Source organism: Chionomys nivalis, chromosome 6 (assembly GCF_950005125.1).
Source record: "Chionomys nivalis chromosome 6, mChiNiv1.1, whole genome shotgun sequence".
In the NCBI taxonomy this organism is placed as follows: Eukaryota; Metazoa; Chordata; class Mammalia; order Rodentia; family Cricetidae; genus Chionomys; species Chionomys nivalis.
Genome location: NC_080091.1, coordinates 85,574,754 through 85,601,613, shown reverse-complemented (window position 1 = coordinate 85,601,613; position 26,860 = coordinate 85,574,754). Strand labels below are relative to the sequence as shown.

Genomic DNA, 26,860 nt, shown 5'->3' with positions numbered 1-26,860 from the left:
AGATCCTTTATGGACTAGATTCTGATAACAAGCTATTCAACTACTTCTTGAGTTTATGAAAGACCTGTGGACAATTAAGAAGAACCAACTGACTGTCTTAGCAGATATCACTCAGGTTACTCTGTCAACTATGAGTATAACAACTCAATTGCTAGACTTCTGTTTCCCTAGGGACATGTGTAGGAGGAGGCTCTTGTCTATCTGCCTCCAAGGGCTTCGGTCAGTAGAGTTTGCTAGGTGCACTACCAAGTTATTTAAGAAATTATATGCATGTGAATATGTCTATCAACATTCTTTAAAAATTTTCATTAAATGATATAAAAAATATTTATAAGCTGTGCAAGTACTTATATTGGCTTCTATGTTGAGAAGAAATTTCTGACTAACCTCTCACTAACCAATGTTCTAGCTCCTATTCAAATATCTTACAAACAGAACAGTTATGCAAACAGGTCATGGACTCTTGAATTTGCTTTATTACAAAACATTTGTCATTAAACATTGAAATGCAAATATGAATAATTTATATTTGCTTTTACTATCTCCATTAGATCAGAAGTTCAGGGTGGTCATTTAGTGTATTTGCCTTGATCAACTCCAGTTATATTTTAACTCAAGGCTTTTTCTTCTTAAATATAAGGATAAGCGATGACACAGGGGACACACTGTGACCAGAAGACTTTGATGTCTCAGGATGCCTGTGAAGTGGATGTCTGTTCTGCTGCTTCTGCAGATGAGTTGCTACTTCAGATATGCGACCTGTGGGAAGGTGTTGGTATGGCCAATGGAATACAGTCACTGGATGAATCTAAAGACAATACTGGATGAACTTGTACAGAGGGGTCATGAAGTGACAGTTCTGAGACCTTCAGCTTCCATCTTTCTTGATCCCCAAAAATCACCTGCTCTGAAGTTTGAGAGTTTTTCTACGTCTATCAGTAAAGATGATCTAGACGAGGTTTTCACAAAGCTTGTGGATGTGTGGACTTATGAGATACCAAGAGATTTGTGTTTATCCTTCTCTCCTTTGCTGCAAAACGTGCTTAATGAATACTCTGATAGCTATATGAGTCTTTGCAGAGACACAGTTTCAAACAAACAACTTATGACAAAACTACAGAGATCCAAGTTTGATGTCCTTTTCTCGGATGCCATTGCTCCCTGTGGGGAGTTGATAGCTGAACTTCTCCAGATCCCTTTTCTGTACAGTCTTCGCTTCTCTCCTGGCTATGCAATGGAAAAGTACAGTGGAAGATTTTTAGTCCCAACCTCTTATGTACCTATAATTTTGTCAGGACTAGGTGGTCAAATGACTTTCATGGAGAGGGTAAAAAATATGATGTGTATGTTGTATTTTGACTTTTGGTTCGAGACATTTAATGAGAAGAAATGGAGTCAGTTTTATAGTGAAACATTGGGTAAGTTATGTTTCTTCTCAGTAGCTCTAAAACATAAATTTCACAAGTATTTAAATCCATAGTCAAGTCCCTGAAGTGCAAAGAAAACCTACCTGTAGTAGGTGATCAAATATAATATGATATTAGCTACCAAATGCAGTGTTAAAGCTCATATTTTTGATCAAAGAGAAGCGGGTTTTAGACTTGATACAGGACATTCTGCTGAGATATAGAACCACAAAGAGAAACAGGTAGACTTTTCTTAAGTGGTTCTTACTTGTTTTGCTATAATTTTTAATCTATTTTAATAAGTCAGTAACTAGTTAACCAAATCATAATTAATGTATATTAAGGAATGAAATATTTTACAGTTTCAATATGTATATAACATTGAAGAAATTTTTTTCTCTTGCATAGGCAACTATCTTTATTTAAAAGTAAACTGTGGGGTCTGAAAATATAACCAAAAGGTTAAGAGTATTTTTCTGTTCATTTTGAGTACCTGAGTTCTGTTCCTAGAACCGACCCAGGTCCAGTGCTTCAAAATTGCCTGTATGTTCCGCTTCAGGGAAACTGCTGCCCTTTTATGGTATCTGCCAATTCCTGAATAAACTTAGTATGTATTCACGCAGACACACATATACATAAATAAAAAATATAAAATAAATTATAAAATATTTTCTCTGTATTTCCTAAAGAATTCCTTTACTCTTGAAAGATACTATATTAGTTCACAGATTTACTTTTTTCGAGACAGGGTTTCTCTTGGTTTTGGAGCCTGTCCTGGAACTAGCTCTTGTAGACCAGGCTGGTCTCGAACTCACAGAGATCCACCTGCCTCTGCCTCCCGAGTCCTGGGATTAAAGGAGTGTGCCACCACCGCCTGGCTTAGTTCACATATTTAAAAGTGGAACTGGGATGTCTAACAACACCATACATTTTTATTGTATACTTTCCTAACATCCATTGTTTAAACACTACGGAAGCATGGATACACACTTACCTAGGCTTTATTTTTTGTTCTCCTGTTTTGTTTTGTTTTTTTCTCTTAAAAAATATTTCATAGGTAAGAGTGGTCAAAATTTCTATTCTCATAATTTCTGAAAATATTGTGATTGTTTTATAAGATAAGCACTATTAAATTTCTTAATATGAAACAAAGGTAGAAGCACTAACCAGAAATTCAACCACTCATAAACTATACAGCTCCTTTAGCAAAAAGAGGATGAAGGACAAGCTACAAACTACAAGGACCCTGGGGCTGTCTGGCCATGGCACCTGGCGTGATGTGACTTTTAGACCTGGAATGTGTGTATATATTTGTACTGTTCCTTTTAAAGATGTAGAGAGGAGTAAAATGTGTGCTCTTTAAACAGTGGCTTAGGGGGTATTACAATAACTATTTCAAGTTAATGTTGAAACATTAGTTAATATTTAGAGTTTGCTTTAAAAAAACCAAACTGACATTTATGTATATTATATGAGCAACAAATCATTACACTGCAAATTATGTTATATCAATAAACACTGGTTTTTAATTTCACATGTTCCATATCAAGCATATATTCTTCCATCATTTAAGGAAATATATTTTATATTCAAATGACAATCATTCATCTATTCTCCTTCTCACTTGCTCATTTCTCCTTCTAGGAAGGCCCACTACCTTAACTGAGACAATAGGCAAAGCAGAAATGTGGCTCATTAGATCCTACTGGGATTTGGAGTTTCCTCGCCCAACCTTACCAAATGTTGACTATGTTGGAGGTCTCCACTGCAAACCTGCTAAACCCTTGCCTAAGGTAAACACATTCTTAAATCTCTTTCTTATTTGATTTCCTTTCTGGTGAGTATGATTCTACAGTTTTCATTAGATTTTTCTCCCAGGGACAGAGATATATAGGAAGTTGACTTAAGCATCTGCTGAGGAGGAGGTCAATAAACTCTGCAAAGACTGTGATAGACCTTGGAAATATTCCTATCAGTGAATTAAATTAGGCCAGTGAGGGTACTTAGGTGGTTAGCAATTGGGTAAAATCCTTTCTAAGCAATTATGAGGATATATGTTTGAATCACAACACCCAGGAAAAAAGTTGGGTGTCCCAGCATGTGGTGGCGCAAATGAATGTAGACAGATTATATAGATATATACAGCTTTAATAAGGAAATAAACTTACAGGACCACAGGTTCCCGCGGTGTACCGGAAAAGCGGAGCAAAAGAAAAGGGCTGCTGGGCTCACGCCCGGCAGATTTATCCGTAAACATTAGCCCGAGGCGAACACGCCCCCAATGGGTGGGGCTATGTCCCTACACCAGCACAGTGCAATGACATCAGCACTGAGGTTGCAGAAACAGGTTGATACTGGGAGCTTGTTGGCCACTAGTCTGCTGACAACCATCTGTAATGAGGTCTGGTGCCCTCTTCTGGCCTTCAGGCATACACGCAGACAGAATATTGTATACATAATAAATAAATAAATATTTAAAAAAAAAATGGTAGGATTTGTGTTCAGTGTGAGACAGTCTCAAAAGCTATGTTGATGATTTATAGAGGAAGACATCAGATTTTAACTTTTGGCATCTACGTGCTAAACAAAGCCAAGGAATCACCCCAGCAACCCAGACACACACACGTACCCACACATATAAGCACACACACGGGCAGAGACACATAAGTACACATACACATATGCGCAAACACACACACACAAGCACACATACATGTACACAGAAGTATATACAAACACAAATGTGCAAACAAGCACACACATATAAACACATGACTAAAGACAGAGAAATTAAGTCAGTTAAACTCATCAATCATAAACTGCTCATGACCAAAAGTATGATTAACATATATCCTAAGGAATTGTTTGATATCTGAACGAACAGAATAGTCATAGTTTCTCTCCAACCAGTAAATTTTGGATATTAGCTTTGAAAATATCCCATTCATATACAATATCAGAAAATTATTAAAGACTATATCTTTATCATGCATTATGATTGTTACACAAAGAATCAAAACATTTGTGAAAATTACCATAATGTACATACTATAACATAAATATTATTTCATCAAACACTAGTTAATAATATTAAATCAGCCATTATAGGAGAAAAAGAAAATAGCAAGGGAAAAAATAATAACCATTTCTGTAAGCAGAAACTTTGTAAATGAAATGACAATTTTTGAATGCTTCACAGAATATGCTTATTCTCCTGAGTTTTAATTTTACCAGAGAAAAATATTTAGAATATCTTTTGGACAATGTGCGAGTATAATTTGTGTGGATGACTGCGAAGTTCAAAGTCTGATATTGTCATGTTGGTCTTCTGTATGTTTTAACATCACTATACTAAATATTCCTATAAACACTTCAATTTTTATTCTCTTAGTTCTTTCATAAATGTTTCATAAGTGATTATTCTACAACTGTATTTTGTCATGAAGCAAATTCTCTTCACAGGAAATGGAAGAATTTGTCCAGACCTCTGGAGAACATGGTGTCGTGGTGTTTTCTCTGGGGTCAATGGTCAGCAACATGTCAGAAGACAAAGCCAATGCAATCGCCTGGGCCCTTGCCCAGATTCCACAAAAGGTGAGGGAAAGCATCCCATGGGAGGTGACCATATACTAACTCTGTGAACGTCCTTGAAAGGTCTGATTATAGAAATGATGGTATGAAAGGTAAAGTTTTAAGGAAGCTTTAATTGCCCTTAGCCAAACAGATATTAGAAACAGATATTCACAACAGATGCTTCAATATTGCAGAAGGTGTTTTTGACTAAGAGTGACTTGGATATAAACACAGTGATCAATGTGGGAATATTATGAAATGCTGGCATAATGATGACATTGCTATCAAGAGTATGTAGACATAACCAAATTCTTCAGAGTCACTTGTTCTATTTGGTGATTACTTAAAGTCACTGCATACATTAGATTTTCGGAGGTGAATTAATTTGTAAATAGTATTTCTATCAGAATAATAGTAAGCAGGTGTTGAAAATGTTTGAAATACAGCATGACTCTGAATCCTAATTTTGGAGCAGGCATATTCAGTGTTTAATTGAAAGGGCCATTTAAAAGAGGAGGCCTAGGCTCACCAACTGTCAATCAAAGTACATTTTTGGCTAATTGAAAGAACATGCAATAAAAGAAAAAAATCTATTTTTTGGTTGGCCTGCCAGTATTTGTAGGAGAAATATCCAAAGAAAATGTAGAGACAGGTGCTTCCCACATGGTGATGTCTGCATCATAAAAGATGAAACTCTCCACTCTGCTCTTAATCAGTCAGAGTGAAAGTCCTAACACACAAGGAAGAAGTAGGGACCTTGTGTCTATGACACTACACAACATACAAATGCCTCTCGTAATTTAAAATCAAATAATTATAATTCTTCTATTACCACTCAGGGTATGTTAACCAGGAGGGTCCCACAGGTAGGGACTGAAGGATGAAGGGAAAACCAGGCAACCAGGTCAACTTTGCCATATTAAATAAGCACCTTAGCAATTTGTACATCTAAGCCCACCCAAGGGAAGGCCTTCCTCACAGGGTCTAAATCATTTGCTGCGTAGTATTAACACATAATAGGGGATTTTGCCATGTCTTGGATCAATACAATCCATTAATATCAAAACTGAGATCCTTTATGGTTGAATGAAGGAACAGAAAAGCCAAAATGTACCTTATTATGGGGATGAATAAGTATAGTAAAACCTGTTTTTTACAAATGCAAAACTATTGAAGGCCAACAATGCTGTCTTTAGTTAAACCAGGCTGTAAAGTTCCCATTGGCCACATGGTGTCATTAACAGTTCATAAGTCAATCAACCATCTTCATTTACCAGATTATTTTTAAATACAAAACCAGGAGAATTCCAGGGAGAATTCTATGTGCCTGTTTTTCACTGCTCTCTTACAATCTTGTGAAGATCCTATATCTTTTCCTTAGAAACAGGCCTTAAAAATGTCCAGACAGGGTCACTAGGTTTTTATATAATTTTGACTCCTATGAAATATTAAGTCATACTTATGACCCATTATACTTGGGAATATGGGCCCATTAATCTCGGGCATCTGTTTTCCTAGTCTTTTTCATTTTTGACAACCCAAACTTTCATTAGAATTTTGATTGTGGAGAACGGGTATCATTAGATGTGGGAATAGAGATCTCTGCATGAGTCTCTTGTAGAAAGCCTCTTTCCCAAAATTAATCAGAATACGAGTAACACAGTGCTGGAGTATTTTCATTATGTCTTGTCATTTTGTAGCATTCTGTTTAGTCTTTTAGAACTCATAGTTCCCAACCCTATTAGGGTTTAATTTACCCCCCATAACAAGCCATCCAGGTGTCTATTATTCCATGGTTATAAAAGAAACATCAGTCTCATCATAACTAAATAATACTGTAAACATTTTTCCCTTTACTTTTAAGTCTAATGATGGCTTATCATTTTCCTTTAGTAAGGTCCTTAAATCTACATAGTCTTCTGAGTTCTTGCTCACAAATCAGGTTTCTTTGTGAAAGGCTATATAGACATCAGTAATAACTGCAATTTTCCTTCTGCTTAAACGACCAATTAGTAGGCACTGTATTCGTGACTGCACTTTGCCCTGTTAAATCTTCATCAGTGATTTCTGTGTGAACTATGATTGCATTCATGGATAAACTACTGCAACCCAATAAAAGTCTAACTCTTTGAGGCAGTATAAGTCCCCAATATTCTGTGTGTGTAACCTTAAAGGACATTGAAGAAAGGAAATGGCAGTACTTAATGGCAAGGACTACCAATAGCAGCAATTTCTTGAATGACATCTTGAAACGAAAGACTAGTTTGATTATAATCTGAAGTCTGGCATCAATGTTGTCATTTTTTTCCTTAAAAGCCTCTAATTTTGTGGGTCCCATGGGGACCCCTATACATATTTTCCTACTATTAGCTGGTATTGTTTTGTTTCCAAGCAATGTATTCCCATCATTATCAAATTTGGTTCAACATTTCTTAACTCAATGTTTTCCTTCCTTGCATATAGGGTAAAACCTGGAACTCATTGAATCTGAACATACAATTGTGGGGGCAATTTACATTTTTCTTCAAGTGGCCACTTTGCTAACATCTATTTTTGTAATGCATAGATTTTTATACCAGCTAATTTTACTCTTTGTTTGTAGATCCCTACATTCTGAAGTTAATTAACTTCGGAAAATCCAGAACATTTTCTATCTCTGTTTGAGGCGTGATTAATCCTTGGCAATCTTTATCAACATTTTCAAAAGCTAAGTGTTTTAATAATAATATCTATTACTTGATTTTCAATAGCATCTTTAAGTTTCTCTATGAAATCAGCCATAAGGCACAGAGGGACTTTGTATTTTTACTACTTTCCTAGACCTGAAGTCAGATTCCATATCAGCTAAATCCAGGAGGCCATAGCTACATCCCTAATGTGGGAGAGTGCCGATATCTCGGTGGAGACATTGAATTCTGGTCACCGAGCCCCATGTCTGCGCTCTGTGCGCTATTACCCAGTTTGCAAGCTTCAGGCAAGTAAGCTGGAGGTTAAAATACACAAACATACACAGACAGAGAGACAGAGACATGGGTCATCCTTGAATTCCCCAAGAATGCCCTCTTTATTGTGTTTAGGGGCAGATTATATAGAGATAGCCACGCCCCAGCCAAACCCACCAGAAACCACTCTCCTGCCATCAGGAACTCCTGAAGGTCTCGTGCTCAGAGCAGCTGTAGACACTCAGATCAGGGGATTACAAGAAATTCAGGATCTGGGGTCTCACTGCTCCCAACAGGAGAGAGCTGTCAGAAGCATTAAGCAGTTGATAATCTATTGATACCAATCTACCACTCTCTGACACCATTTCATATGTGATATTTGGGATTACCCCAGTTCTAGCGCTATAACAATTTAGGGGCTTTCTCTGCAAACCACACTTGCCACTGAAGAAGTTTGAAAGGGCTAAGAACCATTTTAGCAAATATATAAAAATCATAGAGCAACCATTGTGCATTATTGTTCCAACCAAAACGATTCATAACTACATGGAGCAGTAGATCCACAGGAAACACAAGTCTTCTTAAAATCTTTCATTTCTTTTTTTATTGAAAAAAAAATTTTCTGCCTCCTCCCCGCCTCCCATTTCCCTCCCCCTCCTCCCGCCCCTCTCCCCCTCCCCCCACTCCTCTTCTCCTCCCTCTCCAGTCCCAGGAGCAGTCAGGGTTCCCTGCCCTGTGGAAAGTCCAAGGTCCTCCCCTCTCCATCCAGATCTAGGAAGTTGAACATCCAAACTCTCTAGGCTCCCACAAAGCCAGAACCTGAAGTAGGATCAACACCCCGTGCCATTGTCCTTGGCCTCTTGTCAGCTCTCATTGTCCGCCATGTTCAGAGAGTCCGGTTTTATCCCATGCTTTTTCAGTCACAATCTTTCATTTTATCCATGTCTAACCCATGCTAAACACTTCTATTTTGTTGAAATTTCAGTGAAACACAAAGCTGAGCTCATGAGGCCAGGGATTAATTGGTAAATGAATTCCTTTTTCTTCCAACCTTATCTAGGTTGTAAACTTAGCTTTTTTATAAGCTCTCTGAAATCCTCATCAATAAGTAGAAAGAATGCAAGATTAGATTGATTATCAGATTCCTTACCCCATGCTTCAGGAGTGCCTTTAGGCAATACAGGAAACATTTTTAAAGGAGACTCCAAAAATTGAGCTGAGGGAGACATCACCTGCATAGTTAACGTGGTGCTTTATTTCCTTTGATTTTACATACACTGGGAAATTTTCCTAGATTTTCGTTCTTTCCTAATTTTAAGTTGTTATCATCCAGTTTATATTCATGCAAGGAATTAGTCATTTCTTCCTCATGATTAATAATCTCCTTATCTTCATTTAGTATTTTATAATAGTTCAAATCAATGCCTAAGTGACCCAAATTGAATGGGGATCTCTTCTCCTTATTTATATGCCTTTCCAATATTCATTCAGACTCTGCCAGATACTTCTTCATCTAAGGCACCTTCTCCTGGAAACTTGGGGTTATAATCATAAGCAATAGTTAACTCTAATCAGAGAATCAGACAATGTACAGTCTGAGGGTTTAGAAGGGTCATATGAGCAAAATCACATGAGTTGAAGTTATGTACGATCAGTACTACAAGCCATGTGTGACAAAAAAAAGTTTTTTCATAGAGTCTTACTTAGGTTTTCATTGCTCTACAGAGACATCATGACCATGACATCTGTAATAAAAAATACACTTAAATATTGTAGGTCATTTAACCATTATCATCATGAAAGGAATTATGGTACCATGGAGGCAAACATGATGTTGGAGCTGAACATGCTACATCTTGCAGAAAAAAAGGAAGTCCAAGGTTTGAATTTAACAAATAGAAGCCTGAGGAAAAGCCTCCCTCACAGGCTCTAAAACCTTTTCTGCATAGAATAGACACATAATAGGGAATTGTGTCATGCCTTGAAATGAATAAATTACAGATATCAGAGTTAAGCTTCTTATGATTGAATGAAGGCAGAGGAAAACCAAAATGTACCTTATTATCAGAATGTATATGTATAGTATAAAAGCAATCTTTTAAATGCAAAACTATTAAAGGCCAAACTTTAACAATAACTGTCTCTAGATAAATCAGACCGTAAAGTTCACATTGACCACATGGTGGCAATTACATTTCACAAGTCATTCAATCATGTCTACTTGCCAGATTATTTTTTAATTATAAAACCAGGAGAATTTCAGGAAGAAAACGAAGTCTCTATGTGCCTGTTCTCCACTGTTCTCTGTCAACCTTGTGAAGAGCCCATATCTTTTCTTCAGAAACAGACCAGACAGGGTCACCAGATTTTATATAATATTGACTCTTATGAAAAACCCAACTCATGTTTATATTCTTGTCCACAAGGGAATATAGGTTCCATAATGCCATGTAACTTTTCCTTTACATTCCTTTTCATTTACAATAACTCAAAATTTTTAATTAGCAATTCTGATTGAAAATTCAACTGAAAGTCACACTGAGGTAACCTTGGGGCAAAGAAATCTCAAAGCCCACCCCTCAGTGACATATTTCCTCCAGCAAGGCCACACCTCCTGATATTGCCACTCCCTTAGGGGGCCATTTTCTATTAAAAAACAACAAAAATGCACAAAGGACAGTTTAAACTTTATCTGGATGACTATAGCAAGCAGTAGTGGTTAACCTAAAATATATCCACTCATATCTGTTATACCTGAAAGGAGGGTGAAACACACTTATCAGAACAATCTAGCATTTTGAAGAAATTGATGTCTTGTTTTCTTAGAGTTCTTCTTAAGCACTCAGAATTCTGTTAATGTGCCTCCATTCCTAGATCATGTTCCAAAACTACACTATGCAAAATTATTCCCTGGATGGGACAGATGATTCCATGTTCCTATTGGTCAACACAATGGCATTGTTTCGAAGAACTTCAGACCACAGAGAATTATGGATCAGGAATATTTGTCATGAATAAGTAATAAAAGATTAAAACCTTGAAATTCAATGAAAATAACATAGAATAGGTGAATAACATAGAACAGGTGAAGTAAACCCCCAAAAGCATTTAAAATATAATAGTATTAAAAGTAGACTCATAACTGTCAAAATGTATTCATATAAAATATGAGTTATTAAAATGTACCACTCTTCTCTGAAATTGAATTATATCACCGTGAAAGTGTATTAAATATTTTATGCATCATTAGCTATCTCATTTGTCTAAACATCTCTGCTTAGAAAAATGATGATTATGTTCATCTTGCCTGAATGTAAAAAAAAGCACAGACTCTGCTGGCACAATCTTCTTCTCAGTATGTCTACAGTTCTCAAAATTTACCCTTTCTGATGTCTTCATCCCTTTTATAAGAGGTATTTACCTATGTTATATTTAAACATATAAAGATCTATTTTAACAATTTCTATTTTTGAAATTATAATACAATTGTATCATTTTTTCCTTTTTGTTTTTCCTCCAAACCTTCTCATTTCCATTCTCCAAGCTCTCTTACAAATTCATAACATCATTTTTATGAATGCTGTTATATACATATATATATATTTATATTCCTAAATATAATTTATCTTGTCTGTATAATGCTAAAGTTGGTCCCAGCAATAAAGATGATCTAATCTTTAACAGGTTCTTTGGAGATTTGAAGGCAAAACACCAGATACCTTAGGATCCAATACCAGAGTTTACAAATGGCTCCCCCAGAATGACCTTCTAGGTAAGACTCTCAGAACAAACCTATCCTAGTTGACTTCAAAATCCTTTATATTACATTTGGTGAATGTATTATTTATTTAAAATAACAAGTTCTGGTATGCAGTTGGTTGTTTTTAATACTCAATTTCTCTTAACTACCATATACCTCATGTGTTCAAATGGAAATTAGAATTTCATAGTTCAACTCTCAAGTCTGAAACAATTCTGCAAAATATCTCTCTGTAAATTTAGTTTCTTCTCACTCCTAGAGAAGAAAACATTTCACCAAGGTTACGAGTATTAGAATCCTCACATAGGTATTCATGATATGAGAAGTGAGGGGAAACAGACATTATGTGGTAAACTAAATTAATAAAGTGAATTAAGTAAAATTAATTTTCATGTACAAAATCTCCATTCAATTAATGCACATTCCTCATTTCATGTCTAAGACTGCTAATTAATGTCAACCTGAATTCATTTTATTCTAGGTCATCCAAAAACCAAAGCCTTTGTAACTCATGGTGGAGCCAATGGAATCTATGAGGCAATCCATTTTGGAATCCCTATGATTGGCATTCCTTTGTTTGGAGAGCAACATGATAACATTGCCTACATAGTAGCCAAAGGAGCAGCTGTTTCATTAGATTTCAGAACAATGACAAGGGCAGATTTGCTCAGTGCACTGGAGGCCATCATAGATAATCCTTTGTGAGTATAATCTTTTGAAATATATTTATGTTATTATTTGTTTATTATTAATTGTGATTCTTACTGAAGGCCAAAAAATAATGGAAAACTTAGTATCCTAATAATTTTGAAATAAAATATTAAATTAAAAAATTAGCCTAAAGGCAAAAATAATGGAAGGTACAAATTAGGGTATGGTTTAGTGTCATAGGTTTTTTCCTCTTTTTGTTATTACTTTTTATTTCCTTGTTGTGCTTTATATTTCTTTTCTATGTAAATCATACTTTTCCTAAATGTGTAATTCTTCAACTTAATCCTCCAAACAGCTAGTTCCACAGGCATATGCCACCAGTTCTGGACAATTTTTGTTTTCAATTCTTTTAGTAAAGTAATTGGTCAGAGTTTAAAGGATAGTATAAAACTTAAATAGCCAATAAGTGATGTGAAATGACATGTTGGAGGGAAGAGCCATTTATTTGTTCTTTACCACCCAGACCCAAAATAATCACACAGAAACTATATTAATTAAATCACTGCTTGGCCCATTATCCCTAGCATTTTATTGGCTAACTCTAACATTTTAATTTAACCCATTTCTATTCATCTGTGTATCACAACTCAGCAGTGGCTTACAGGCAAAGTTTCAGCACATCTGTCTCCAGATTCAGCTCCATGGTGTTTCTCTGACTCTGCCTTCTTCCTCTCATGCTATAGGCCAATCCAGTTCTTTAGTCATTAACCAATAAAAGCAACACAGACAGAAGGACCTTTCACACCATTTTCCCTTTTCTGTTTAAACAAAAAGGAAAGTTTTAACATAGTAAAATTACATTTAATAAAATAGTTATCAAGAGGAATTATAGTGGTGTAGGAGGTCCTTGTGTTTATGTGTTCATTGATTGATTAATCAATAAAGAAACTTCTTTGCCTAATAGGGCAGATCTTAGGTAGGCAGAGAAGACAGAACTGAATGTTGGGAAGAAGAGCAAAGTGGCAAACGTCATGATCTCTTGCCTGAGATGGATGCTGGTTAGAATCTTCCCAGTAAGCCACAGTCACATGGAAACACAACGATTAATAGAAATGGGTTAAATTAAGATATATGAATTAGCCAATGAGAAATTAGAGCTAATGGGCCAAGCAATAATTTGATGAATACAGTGTCCCTGTGATTATTTCAGGTGTAAGCTAGCTGAGCGACTGAGACAGAAAAAAGTGACCCCGTCTCCAACCATTACCCCTTTTCTGTTTAAAAAAAGGAAGGCTTTAACATAGTAAAATTACATTCAATAAAACAGTCCTCAAGCAAGAATTATAGATACAATTTTTATATCTACTTTATTTTTTTTATCATAACTAAGGAAAACTATAAGTATAAATTCTTCAGCTTCATCAAAGACTCCAGAAGGATATGACAATATATAAGTAAACAGGAGGTGCAATGTAAGCAATTTCTAAAACTGTAGAATTGAAAGGGACATCTCATTGCCTGGATAGTCACCCAAGGTTCATCTGTATTGTTGAGGCGTCTTAGGCCTACAGGCCCATAGTATCCAGCAGACTTTTTCATGAAGCAGGAAATCTTAAAAATACTTCTGCCTATATTGTCAGTTTGCCAGTCACATTCTTCTGTGTCCTGTAGAACATCTGGCAGACTCTTTCATGGAGCAGAAACTTCAAAGAACCATCTCACATTTAGTCTAGTTCATCAGTCTTTTCTCTGCAGGTCCTGTATGTCTGTTTATGTGGCCATGAAGAGCAGTTTCTTGCCCAAATGACTGACACACTTCATAAGGAACCTCTTTGGTGCCCATGTTCCTCTTGAAGTAGCTTGTGCTGCCAGGTGTAGATGTGTCTCATTCTCATGAAAAGTCCTTATTTTTTAAAACATTTAAATGCCATATTCTGCATGTCTCTGAAAGATTTGAAGAATACCTAAATGAAATATCTCTATATATATCTAGAAAACCTAACATGACTATAAACTTGACTATTACAGATAACTATCTATTAACTTATATTTCTTACTCATACATTACATTTTTTAATGAACAACAATCACAATACCTTAATCAAGAGCAGAAATATACACATAATGCAATTGACCTTAGATTTGAATCAATAAAGCAAGATCCATACAAATGCAAGTCTCAATAAAATATCCCCCTTTAAATATAAAGACATTTATAAATAATATTTAGAAATTTGAGTGTAGTTTTTTCCAAACTGCTTCCTACTGTTTATTGGACTAAATAATTTTTGAGGGCTGTTCAAGGAAACCTTTCATGGAGTCTTGGTCCATCAACCACACTAGTCTGGAAGTAATCCACAGGTCATCAACCTCTGTGGAAACAAGAGAAGAACCTCTTTTCCAAAGCAACACATCCTTAAATGCAAATTTGGAAGTCATGATACCTTTATAATATACATGCTCATTTACATAGCAGCCTATACAATGAAATGTCTCTCTGCACTTAGCTCTTTAAACAAAAATCTCAAAGAAAACACAATAATATACATAATCCAGACTCTGTGAATTTTCCATTATCATTACATGGCTTATTTTTTCTTTACTCCTTTTATTCTATGATTGTCTATACTCTGTCTCTTTAAAGACTTTGTTTTTTATATGATTTCCTTATTTTACAACTCTCTATAATCTTTTCTTTCTCTCTCCCAAGGCTGCATGCATTTATCCAACACTGTGACCCATTTAGACGTCTTTTATTTTTAAATCTGTCCTATTTTGTATCTATAATTCTTTACTGTCCAGGAGTGCTTCTTAAATTGCTAAGCACTTCTTATAACTTAAATTGTGTAATTACTATGGTATATATGGTACTACCTCCTTCTCTGTCTAGTCTAAAACTCAAGCTGTGCAATTACTATGATATATATGGAACTTCCTGCTTGCTTGGCACAGTCCAGCACGGCAGAAATGTTTGCTGCCTCTGAGAGCCATGGCCACAACCCCATTGTCAGGCACACAGCCAGTCCTTGCTGTCATTAAGCAAGTTGCAGTAGTCGGTTCACAAACCCCATCCAAATGTTCTATCTCCCAAAAGAGCCAGAGGTCATACTGGCAGTAAGGCCAAAAAGCTAGCATTTCAAAATGGTCATAAATGAATCAGAAAAAACCTCTCTTAAGGGAGCTGCAGCACACTGCCAGCAAACATAAAGAAGTTGTGTTAAACTCTATATTTTTGTGTCTAGAATTCCTTTTCAAGCTTTCTCACATTTTACATGGATTTTAGTCCACCGCATTGACACCAATTTGCTGAAAGGGAGAGCCTTTTGTTGGTTCCCACCCATCTATACCAGAAATAATCACACAAAAAGTATATTAATTAAATCACTTCTTGACCCATTAACTCTAGGTTCTTATTGATCACTCTTAGTTATTAATTTAACCCATTTCTCTTGACCTATGTATTACCACGAGGTCGTGGCCTACCAACAAAGTTTCAGCATGTCTATTTCCAGTGGCTTCATGGCATCTCTCTGACTCCGCCTTCCTTCTCCCATCAAAAAGCAAAGCTTTCCCCATCTCATTATTTGTCCCTGCTATAGGCACAAAAGGTTTATACATTACCAGTAAATGCAACACATAGACAGAAGGAACTCCCACAACAAGCAGCCCTCCTTGCAACACTGAAATGGTAGAGGTGGTACCAGATATCATACACCTAGAAGCCATAGGAAAATATTACAAAAAAATTGAATGTTATAAAAGAGATAGGTAAGTTTTATGAAAGTTGTAACTTTGTACATTGAAATAGCATAGATATTAACATAAAAGTATGTGTATGTTTAGATATTTAAATATGAAACCTGTCTTTGGATAAATTTAAATAATGAAAACTTATTATTATGAAGCAAATTAACATGTTGATAATTATTTATCTTTGATTGAAAAACTCCATTTGGAAGCTCTTTCCAAAAGAGCTTTTTGGAAGAAGAATTTTCTTTCTAACTTTCAGCATTACTTCAGTGCCTATAAAAAATTTGTGTGGAGTTAGGACCAGAGTATAGTCTACCTCTTTTCATGTTAGCATGGTTACTTGTGTCATCCTTATTCAGATCTTTTGGAAGAAGCTGCTTGTTTGTTCCCAGTCACTCAGACTCAAAATAACCAGTCAGAAACTATATTAATTACAACACTTCTTTCTCTATTAGCTTATGCATTTTTTGTTATTCTTGTAACTTATATTAACACATATCTATTAATCTGTGTATTGCCACGTGGTTTTTGCCTACCAGTAAAAGGCCTGCTATCTATCGTCTCCAGGGGCTGCATGACTTCACCTTCTTTCTCCCAGAATTCAGCTTAGTTTTACCTACCTAGCTCTGTTTAGCCCTGTCTTGGGCCCAAGTCACTTCTTTATTAAGCCATCTTATTCACACAATACTGTGATAATACTATGCAATTATATTTAATGTTTACACAGAAAAGATCCACATCAAGTACTTGTTTAGGGACTTATTTGGTTGAGAACAACTATAGATGTGTTACTTATTCAGATTTTGTTAGGGTTCCTATGTTTTTGAGAATGACTACAGATGTGATACTTATTCATATTTTCTTAGGGACCTATGTTGTTAAAAATGACTGTAGGTGTCATAATTATTCAGATCTTGTTTAGGTACTCATGTTGTTGAGACTTCATGAGTGTAGTTTACCAAAGAAACAATTTCACAGCAGTTCCTTCTGGCTTTTAAAATCTTTCAATCCTCTCTACTGTTTAATATCACAAAAGCTAGTTTTCAGGTAGGGGGATGTCAAGTCAGTTCCAGCTGAGAGGTCTCTGGGCTCTGTTTCTGAATTGAATGCTCATTCAGCAATAGAAACTTACCTTCCACCTTTGCAACATCATAGAGAATAAGCAACATCAATAGGCTCTATGTTTAGGGAGTTTCTTTGACAGACTTGGCCAACCTCTTAAAAAGAGGATTTCTCATGTTTTGTATTGAGATTTGTGTAAGGTGCTCTTTGACTCTTCGATTGAGCACCATCAGTCCAGAAGAGCAAAAGATCATTAAAATTATATATGTATATTTAAACATTAAATTGTATTGTTATGGGGGATTAGAATAATTACTAATAGTAAAATTCATCATGGCTTTTTCTGATATTTTTATTGGTACTTTATTACTGTCAGTACTTCTTTTGTATTAACCTTCCTCACCCTTCCCAAAGGAGCTTCCCCTCTTCCCATTTCCTAATCAGATAAGTTACAAATTAAATTTTAAATAAATGTAACATGCATACTAAGAAATGATGATTATTTAATAAGAATAAATACATAATTCTCTCATTTTGCTTTGTAAATAAAAAGACAGTAAGTTACCATTATTACAATTGCTAGTTCTGCTGCATCAAACTGACATCAGAGTTGATGACTTGTCTTTATACCCCTTCTTCTTTATATGCTCATCAATAATTATTTCAGCATTAGAATCTAGTACACCTTGTATTTGATCTTCAGTGTGAAATTTTTACAACTCATGCTCCTAAAATTACAATGCTAACAGAAACAAATATCAACAATAAGAGCAAAATTAGACTTGAAAGATGAATCTGTCGGTAAGCAAAGGTCTACCCTAGCAGCGGACCAGAGTTCTGTTCCCAACACTTACATTAGTTGGTTACAAACATTTATAACTCTAACTCCAGCAGATCTCATAGCACACATACATACACATACACACACACACACAAACATATACACACACAGTTTACACACTTTACACACATACTCCCTCACACACCTATTTAAAAGTAGTAGCAAAAAATATAATTGTGATTATACTTTATAATAAAAATCATAAAAGTAATAAAAAATTCAATACAGAAACAGAGAAGAAAATTATTCTTCCTATTAATTTTATCAACTATTTGATGACCTTAATTAGAAAAACGTAAAAACAATGAGAAGAAACTATTAGAGTTAATTAATAAGAACCAGGACACATTTGTAATTAAAACCATTAATCATTATAGATGTACCATAAAAACCTCTTTTCAATCTTTATCAAATTTACACCACCATGAGAACTCGAGTGGTTTGCCTTCTACTTATACATCCAGACACTAGTACACATATTGTACAAAAAATTACCAATAATTGCTTATGGGTAACTGAAGCTTTATATACTCAAATAATATTTCATTTTGATTTATTTTGTATTTAAGACTTAGCTATCTCTAAACTCTACTTTAGGAATATTTGATCTTTATTATTTAATTTTTTAAATTAATTAATTTATTTATTCTTAAAGATTTCTGCCTCTTCCCCGCCACCGCCTCCCATTTCCCTCCCCCTTCCCCAATCAAGTCCCCCTCCCTCATCATCCCTAAGAGTAATCAGGGTTCCCTGCCCTGTGGGAAGTCCAAGGACCACCCACCTCCATCCAGGTCTAGTAAGGTGAGCATCCAAACTGCCTAGGCTCCCACAAAGCCAGTACGTGCAGTAGGATTAAAAACCCATTGCCATTGTTCTTGAGTTCTCAGTAGTCCTCATTGTTCGCTATGTTCAGCGAGTCTGGTTTTATCCCATGCTTTTTCAGACCCGGGCCAGCTGGCCTTGGTGAGTTCCTGATAGAACATCCCCATTGTCTCAGTGTGTGGGTGCACCCCTCGCCGTCCTGAGTTCCTTGCTCGCGCTCTCTCTCCTTCTGCTCCTGATTTGGACCTTGAGATTTCAGTCCGGTGCTCCAATGTGGGTCTCTGTCTCTGTCTCCTTTCATCGCCTGATGAAGGTTAATATTCAGGAGGATTCTTATATGTTTTTCTTTGGGTTCACCTTCTTATTTAGCTTCTCTAGGATCACAAATTATAGGCTCAATGTCCTTTATTTATGGCTAGAAACCAAATATGAGTGAGTACATCCCATGTTCCTCTTTTTGGGTCTGTCTTACCTCACTCAGGATAGTGTTTTCTATTTCCGTCCATTTGTATGCAAAATTCAAGAAATCATTGTTTTTTAATGCTGAATAGTACTCTAATATGTATATATTCCATAGTTTCTTCATCCATTCTTCCATTGAAGGGCATCTAGGTTGTTTCCAGGTTCTGGCTATTACAAACAATACTGCTATGAACATAGTTGAACATATACTTTTGTTGTATGATAAGGCATCTCTTGGGTATATTGCTGGGTCCAGAGGTAGGTTGATCCCGAATTTCCTGAGAAACCGCCATACTGCTTTCCATAGTGGTTGCACAAGTTTGCATTCCCACCAGCAATGGATGAGTGTACCCCTTTCTCCACAACCTCTCCAGCAGAGGCTATCATTGGTGTTTTTTATTTTAGCCATTCCGACAGGTGTAAGATGGTATCTTAATGTTGTCTTGATTTGCATTTCCCTGATCGCTAAGGAAATTGAGCATGATCTTAAGTGTCTTTTGGCCATTTGCACTTCTTCTGTTGAGAATTCTCTGTTCAGCTCAGTGCCCCATTTTATAATTGAGTTGATTAGCCTTTTACAGTCTAGTTTCTTGAGTTCTTTATATAATTTAGACCTTTGTCAGTTGCGGGGTTGGTGAAGATCTTCTTCCAGTCAGCGGGTTGCCTTTTTGTCTTAGTGACAGTGTCCTTAGCTTTACAGAAGCTTCTCAGTCTCAGGAGGTCCCATTTATTCAATGATGCCCTTAGTGTCTGTGCTGCTGGGGTTATACGTAGGAAGTGGTCTCCTGTGCCCATGTGTTGTAGAGTACTTCCCACTTTCTCTTCTATCAGGTTCAGTGTGTTCGGACTGATATTGAGGTCTTTAATCCATTTGGACTTGAGTTTTGTGCATGGTGATAGATATGGATCTATTTTCATTCTTCTACAGATTGACATCCAGTTTTGCCAGCACAATTTGTTGAAGATGCTCTCTTTTTTTCCATTGTATACTTTTAGCTCCTTTATCGAAAATCAGGTGTTCATGGGTTTGTGGGCTAAAGTCAGGGTCTTCTATTCGATTCCATTGGTCGACTTCTCTGTTTTTATGCCAATACCAAGCTGTTTTCAAAACTGTAGCTCTGTAATAGAGTTTGAAATCAGGGATGGTAAGGCCTCCAGACGATTCTTTATTGTATAAGATTGTTTTGACTATCCTGGGTTTTTTGTTTTTCCTTATAAAGTTGATTATTGTCTTCTCCAGATCTGTGAAGAATTTTGATGGGATTTTGATAGGGATTGCATTGAATCTATAGATTGTTTTTGGTAGAATTGCCATTTTTACTATGTTGTTCCTCCCAATCCAAGAGCAAGGGAGATCCTTCCATTTTATGGTGGCCACTTCAATTTCTTTCTTCAAAGACTTAAAGTTCTTGTCAAATAGATCTTTTACTTCCTTGATCAGAGTTACCCCAAGATATTTTATGCTATTTGTGGCTATCGTGAAAGGTGATGCTTCTCTGATTTCCGTCTGCTTCATTATCCTTAGTGTGTAGGAAGGCAACTGTTTTTTGGAGTTGATCTTGTATCCTGCCACATTCCCAAAGGTGTTTATCAGCTGTAGAAGTTTTTTGGTAGAGTTTTTGGGGTCGCTTATGTATACTATCATATCATCTGCAAACAACGAAAGCTTAACTTCTTCCTTTCCAATACGAATCCCCTTGACCCCCTTATGTTGACTTATTGCTATTGCTAGAACTTCAAGCACTATATTGAAGAGGTAAGGAGAAAGTGGACAGCCTTGCCGTGTTCCTGATTTTAGTGGGATGGCTTTGAGTTTTTCTCCATTTAATTTAATGTTAGCTATCGGTTTGCTGTAAATAGCTTTTATTATATTTAGGTATGACCTTTGTATCCCTAATCTCTCCAAGACCTTTATCATAAAGGGGTGTTGAATTTTGTCAAATGCTTTTTCAGCATCTAATGAAATGATCATATGGTTTTTTTTCTTTCAGTTTATTTAAATGGTGGATTACATTGATAGATTTGTGTATGTTGAACCAGCCCTGCATCTCTGGGATGAAGCCTGTTTGATCATAATGGATAATTTTTCTAATGTGTTCTTGGATTCAGTTTGCCAGTATTTTATTGAGAATTTTTGCATCGATGTTCATGAGTGATATAGGCCTGTAATTCTCTTTCTTGCTTGGGTCTTTGTGTGGTTTTGGTATCAGAGTTACTGTAGCTTCATAAAAGGAATTTGGCAATGACTCTTCTATTTCTATATTGTGAAATACATTAAGGAGTATAGGTATTAGCTCTTCTTGGAAGTTCTGGTAGAATTCTGCATTGAAACCATCTGGTCATGGGCATTTTTTGGAAGGGAGATTTTTGATAACAGTTTCTAATTCTTCGCGACTAACAGGTCTATTTACATGGTTCACCTGGTCTTGGTTTAGCTTTGGTATATGGTACTTATCTAAAAAAAATGTTCATTTCTTTTGCATTTTCCAGTTTTGTGGCATACAGGCTTTTGTAGTAAGATCTAATGATTCTCTGAATTTCCTCTGTGTCTGTGGTTATGTCCCCCTTTTCATTTCTGATCTTATTTATGTGCATGTTCTCTCTCTGTCGTTTAATTCGTTTGGATAGGGGTTTGTCGATCTTGTTGATTTTCTCCAAGAACCAACTTTTTGTTTCATTGATTCTTTGGACTGTTTTCTGTGTTTCTATTTTGTTGATTTCCACCGTCAGTTTGATTATTTCCAGTCTTCTACTCCTCCTGGGCATGTCTGCTTCTCTTTTTTCTAGAGCTCTCAGGTGTGCTGTTAAGTCCCCAATGTATGCTTTCTCCATTTTCTTTAAGTGGGCACTTAGTGCTATGAACTTTTCTCTTAGCACTGCTTTCATCGTGTCCCATAGGTTTAAGTATGTTGTCTCTTTGTTTTCATTAAAATCACGGAAGACTTTAATTTCTTTCTTAATTTCTTCCTTGACCCAGATGTGGTTCAGTAGTTGACTGTTCAGTTTCCATGAGTTTGTCGGCTTTCTGGGGGTAGCATTGTTGTTGCCTTCTAACTTTAATCCGTGGTGATCTGATAAGACACAGGTGGGCACTGATATTTTTTTGTATCTGTGGAGGTTTCCTTTGTTTCCGGGTATGTGGTCAATTTTCGAGAAGGTTCCATGAGCTGCAGAGAAGAAGGTGTATTCTTTCCTATTTGGGTGGAGTGTTCTATAGATGTCTGTTAAGTCTATTTGCTTCATTACCTCCAACAATTCTCTTAATTCTCTATTAGGTTTCTGTCTGATTGACCTGTCCATTGGTGAGAGAGGTGTATTGAAGTCTCCTGCTACTAGTGTGAGTGGTTTGATGTCTGCCTTGAGTTTTAGTAATATTTTTTTACATAAGTGGGTGCTTTTATATTAGGGGCATAGATATTCAGGATTGAGACTTCCTCCTGCTGAATGATCCTGTTATGAGTATAGTGTCCATCTCGATCTCTTCTGATTGATTTTAGTTTGAAGTTAGTTTTTTTAGAAATTAGTATGGCCACACCTGCTTTTTTCTTAGGACCATTTGCTTGAAAAACCTTTTCCCAACCCTTTACTCTGAGTAGATGCCTGTCTTTGTGGTTGAGTTGTGTTTCTTGCAAACAGCAGACTGTTGGATCCTGTTTTTGTATCCAATCTCTTAGCCTGTGCCTATTTATAGGTGAATTGAGACCATTAATATTGTGATATTAATGACCAGTGGTTGTTTATTCCGGTTATTCTTATTGCTTTTGGTAGTAGAGTTTGTATGTCTCCCTTCTTTGAGTTGTGCTGTTGAAGGGTCTCTAGATGGCTGAGTTATTGTAGGCAGTGTTGGCAATGTTGGATTCCTTGGGTTGTGATTTTCCTTCTATTACTTTCTGTAGGGTTGGATTTGTGGCTACGTATTGTTTAAATTTGTTCTTATCCTGGAATGTCTTGTTTTCTCCATTGATAGTGAATGATAGCTTGGCTGGGTATAGTAGTATGGGTTTGCATCCATGGTCTCTTAGTTTCTGCAGTACCTCTATCCAGGACCTTCTGGCTTTCATGGTTTCCATAGAGAAGTCAGGTGTAAGTCTGATCGGTTTACCTTTATAAGTTACTTGGCCTTTTTCCTTTGCATCTCTTAAAAGTCTTTCTTTAATCTGTATATTTTGTGTTTTGATTATTATATGGCAAGGGGATTTTTTTTTATCTAGTCTGTTTGGTGTTCTGTATGCTTCTTGAATACTCAAAGGAATATGTTTCTTTATGTTGGGAAAGTTTTCTTCCATAATTTTGTTAAAAATATTTTCTGGGCCTTTGAGCTGTGACTCTTCTCCTTCTTCTATCCCTATTATTCTTAGGTTTGGTCTTTTTATTGTGTTCCAGATTTCCTGAATGTTTTATGATGAGAATTTGTTGGTTTTGCTGTTTTCTTTGATCAGTGCATTTATTTTCTCTATGGTGTCTTCAAAATCTGAAATTCTTTCTTCTATCTCTTGTATTCTATTGATTATGCTTGTTTCTGTTGCCTCTGCTCGTTGACCTAGATTTTCCATATCCAGCTAGTCCTCAGTTTGTGTTTTCTTCCTTACTTCCATTTCAGTTTTCAATTCTTGAACTGTTTCCATTACCTGTTTGATCATTTTTTTCTTGGTTTCCCAGGGTATCATTTATATATTTACTCATTTTTAAACTTTTTGTTATACTTCTCATCCATTTCTATGAGGGTGTTTTTTACATGTTGTTTAAGGGACTATATTGCTTTCATAAAATCAATTTTTTCCTCTTCTTCTGTGTTAGAGTGTTCAAGTCCTTGTGTTGTGAGATCATTGGGTTCTGGTGTTTTCATGTTGTTTTCCAGATTGTTGGGTGAATTCTTGCCTTGGCGTCTGCCCATCTCCTCCTATCAATGCTATCTAATTGGTCTTTTAAAACAGGATCAGGTTTCCCTGCTGACCAGGGGCCCCCCTTATAAAATGCCCTCGATCCCTATCCTGGCTCTCGCCGCAGGCCAAGATCCCTCTCACCACTCAGAAAGGTCTTCAGGAGCAGGACCAGGGTCCCCGTTCACCAGGGACCTCGCCAACAAAAGGCCTACCACTCTGCAGGCCTTCACCAAAACAGAGAAACTCTTGCTGCCCTCTGCCCCGAGCTCCGGACCCAGCACCCAAACAGGCTAATCTAGGTGATCCCGCAACCCCACAAAGGGAGGGGGAGTGAAGGAGGCCCCTGGGCACAAGTTGGGATGGGTCAGGGAGAGAGAGGTCACAGTAAAGGAGGAATCACCCCAGCAGAGGGTATCAGACTAACCGGGGGGGGTCAAGGGGGTCGGGGAATGCCCCACTCCGTTTCCTGTGTCCCGCCGTGGGCCAAGTACACTCTCCCCACTCTGGAGGGTCTTCAGGGACAGGACCAGGCTCCCCGATCGCACGTGGACCTCGCCAATAAAAGGCTTACTGCTCTGCAGGCCAGGCCCCAAAAAACCTACTTGATTTAATTGCAGTGGGGCGATCTGCTCTCAGTGTGGACTTCACTGTATCATGCTTGGACTATCCTGCATCCGCCGCGTCTGCTGCTTGGGCCTGCCTGTGCGCTGGTGTCTCCACCGCCTGGGCCTGCCTGCCTTTATTATTTAATTTTTAAATGCTTAATCTTGCATGCTCAAGGAATTCAGACATGCCTCTGAAGATCTTCCTTGTCATGAACAAAATATATTTATTTTCTATATTGTGTGATTAACTTTAATTTTTACACAAAATTTACAAATGTGCATTTTTCATTTCTGATGTAAATTAATGTCTGTTTTCCTTCTGCCAGCTATAAAAAGAATGCAATGTGGTTGTCAACTGTTCATCATGACCAGCCCATGAAACCTCTGGACAGAGTCATCTTCTGGATTGAGTTTGTCATGCGCCACAAAGGGGCCAAGCACCTGAGGCCACTTGCACACAACCTCACCTGGTACCAGTACCACTCTCTGGATGTGATTGGATTCCTACTGGCCTGTGTGGCAGCCATAGCTTTCCTTTCCTTAAAATCCTTCTTATTCATTTATCGAAAATTGGTAAAGACGGGAAAGAAAACGAAGAGAGAGTAGAGCTCATTGAGAATGCACATGAACTCCATTTCAGCATCGTTCTAGTTTATGAACAGCCTTCTGAACATTCACTGATTACTCTATCAAGGCATATCTTCATTAGAGGGGAAGGGAGAAATAATGCAATTATATTATAATCTCACAAAATAAATGACATAATGAAAAGAAAAAAGCTGAGCAATGATAAGGAACAAGATAGTAAGCAGAGTTCCTCCATGGTATCTGATTCAGTCCTGCATCCTGAGTTCTGCCCTTGAACCCCTGGCCTATATTTCCTCAGCAATGGACAGGGAGCTATAACATGAAATAAACCCTCTTTTTTATCAAAGAAAAACTAACAAAAATGAAAATTTAAAAACCAAGGAGAGGCCTTGGCATGAGTCAGGGCATGCAGCATTATGATGAGCAAATATGTGGTGGAGAGGTAAGACAGAAAGGGAAGTGGGAGCAGTTTGTTCTCTGTGAAGACAGGTGGGACTGTAGGCATGAAGGCATTTCTGGACTTAGAAGCCTTAGAACGGATATGAGTAGTAGCATATGAACCTATGTTAGGATGCCATGAGAGGCTATTCCATAAAGGTATAAAGGTGAAGCCTTAGTTGGAATGGAGATACCAGGCTATTGGAGATGCCAGGACCATGGGACATTCACTGGTAATATCTACATGTAAAGAGTATAGTACAGACAACATAAAGGTCCTTATCTATTGTACCTAATCTCCCCACCCATCCAGGCCATGCATGTTGTGACAGAATCTAACTCTGGAAGTTTACCAGATCTTCTCTCAATGCACCACATATCTAACCCAGGTTCCCCATCCAGTGCCCTGAACTTGTCTAGACAGTCTGCTTACCATACTCTCAGTCTCCAGGCTTCACCCAAAACCCACATCACCTTTCTTCCACATACAATTGCCACATCCAGTCCCCTAGCCCCATCTGGGTCTGCACATCTTCTTTTGGGGTACAGCTGGGTGAGTCTGTCTGACCCTTCCCTCCAAGTTCCCTCTTAAACCATCAGACCTATCTCTAAACTCCAAATATTGATCACAATACAGAATTTACACAGCACCCAGCCTTCCATGTACACTGGACTTCATTTCACGTAAGCTATATCCAATGCTCACTCCCACTCCACAGTGTTCATACTGTAGTCTGTCTCAGACTCTATGGCCACATTAGACATAGAACTCACAAAAGAAGTCCCTAGGTCCAGATAGTATCATAAAATACAAACAGTATGAAAGGCCAAGTCCGTTTTCCCTCTACAAACCTGCCACTCCTTTAGAAATATAAAAATGTTCTCCAGTGAGAATTACATAAATAGCATACAGAATTTAAAATAACCATCTTAAAATTTATCCAATTATCCAAGAAGTTTAATAGAGACAAAAGAAACATCTGAATAAGCCGGGCGGTGGTGGCGCACACCTTTAATCCCAGCACTTGGGAGGCAGAGGCAGGTGAATCTCTGTGAGTTCGAGACTATCCTGGTCTA

At 37.0% G+C, this 26,860-nt stretch overlaps 1 protein-coding gene across 2 annotated transcripts; it reads left to right on the top strand.

Annotated features, from left to right (window-relative positions):
• The first annotated feature begins 687 nt into the window (after window positions 1-687).
• LOC130875383 (UDP-glucuronosyltransferase 2B17-like) lies at window positions 688-25,448 on the top strand. Of its 2 annotated transcripts, none has more exons than XM_057771055.1 (6): window positions 688-1,418; window positions 3,051-3,199; window positions 4,869-5,000; window positions 11,606-11,693; window positions 12,163-12,382; window positions 25,084-25,448. In XM_057771055.1, the coding sequence occupies exons 1-6, from the start codon at window positions 695-697 to the stop codon at window positions 25,361-25,363; spliced, it is 1,593 nt and encodes a 530-aa protein (XP_057627038.1). In that variant the 5' UTR covers window positions 688-694; the 3' UTR covers window positions 25,364-25,448. The 2 variants fall into 2 exon arrangements, with proteins under 2 accessions (XP_057627038.1, XP_057627039.1); XM_057771056.1 differs by having other exon boundaries at window positions 688-1,422; window positions 3,055-3,199.
• Window positions 25,449-26,860: the final 1,412 nt, after the last annotated feature.

Bases quoted from the DNA above. Each gene is read 5' to 3' on its own strand.
- LOC130875383 (XM_057771055.1), top strand. From the start codon at position 695: ATGCCTGTGAAGTGGATGTCTGTTCTGCTGCTTCTGCAGATGAGTTGC. The intron at 3,200-4,868 runs GTAAACACATTC...TTCTCTTCACAG, and splicing joins CTGCTAAACCCTTGCCTAAG to GAAATGGAAGAATTTGTCCA. The intron at 5,001-11,605 runs GTGAGGGAAAGC...AATCTTTAACAG, and splicing joins TTGCCCAGATTCCACAAAAG to GTTCTTTGGAGATTTGAAGG.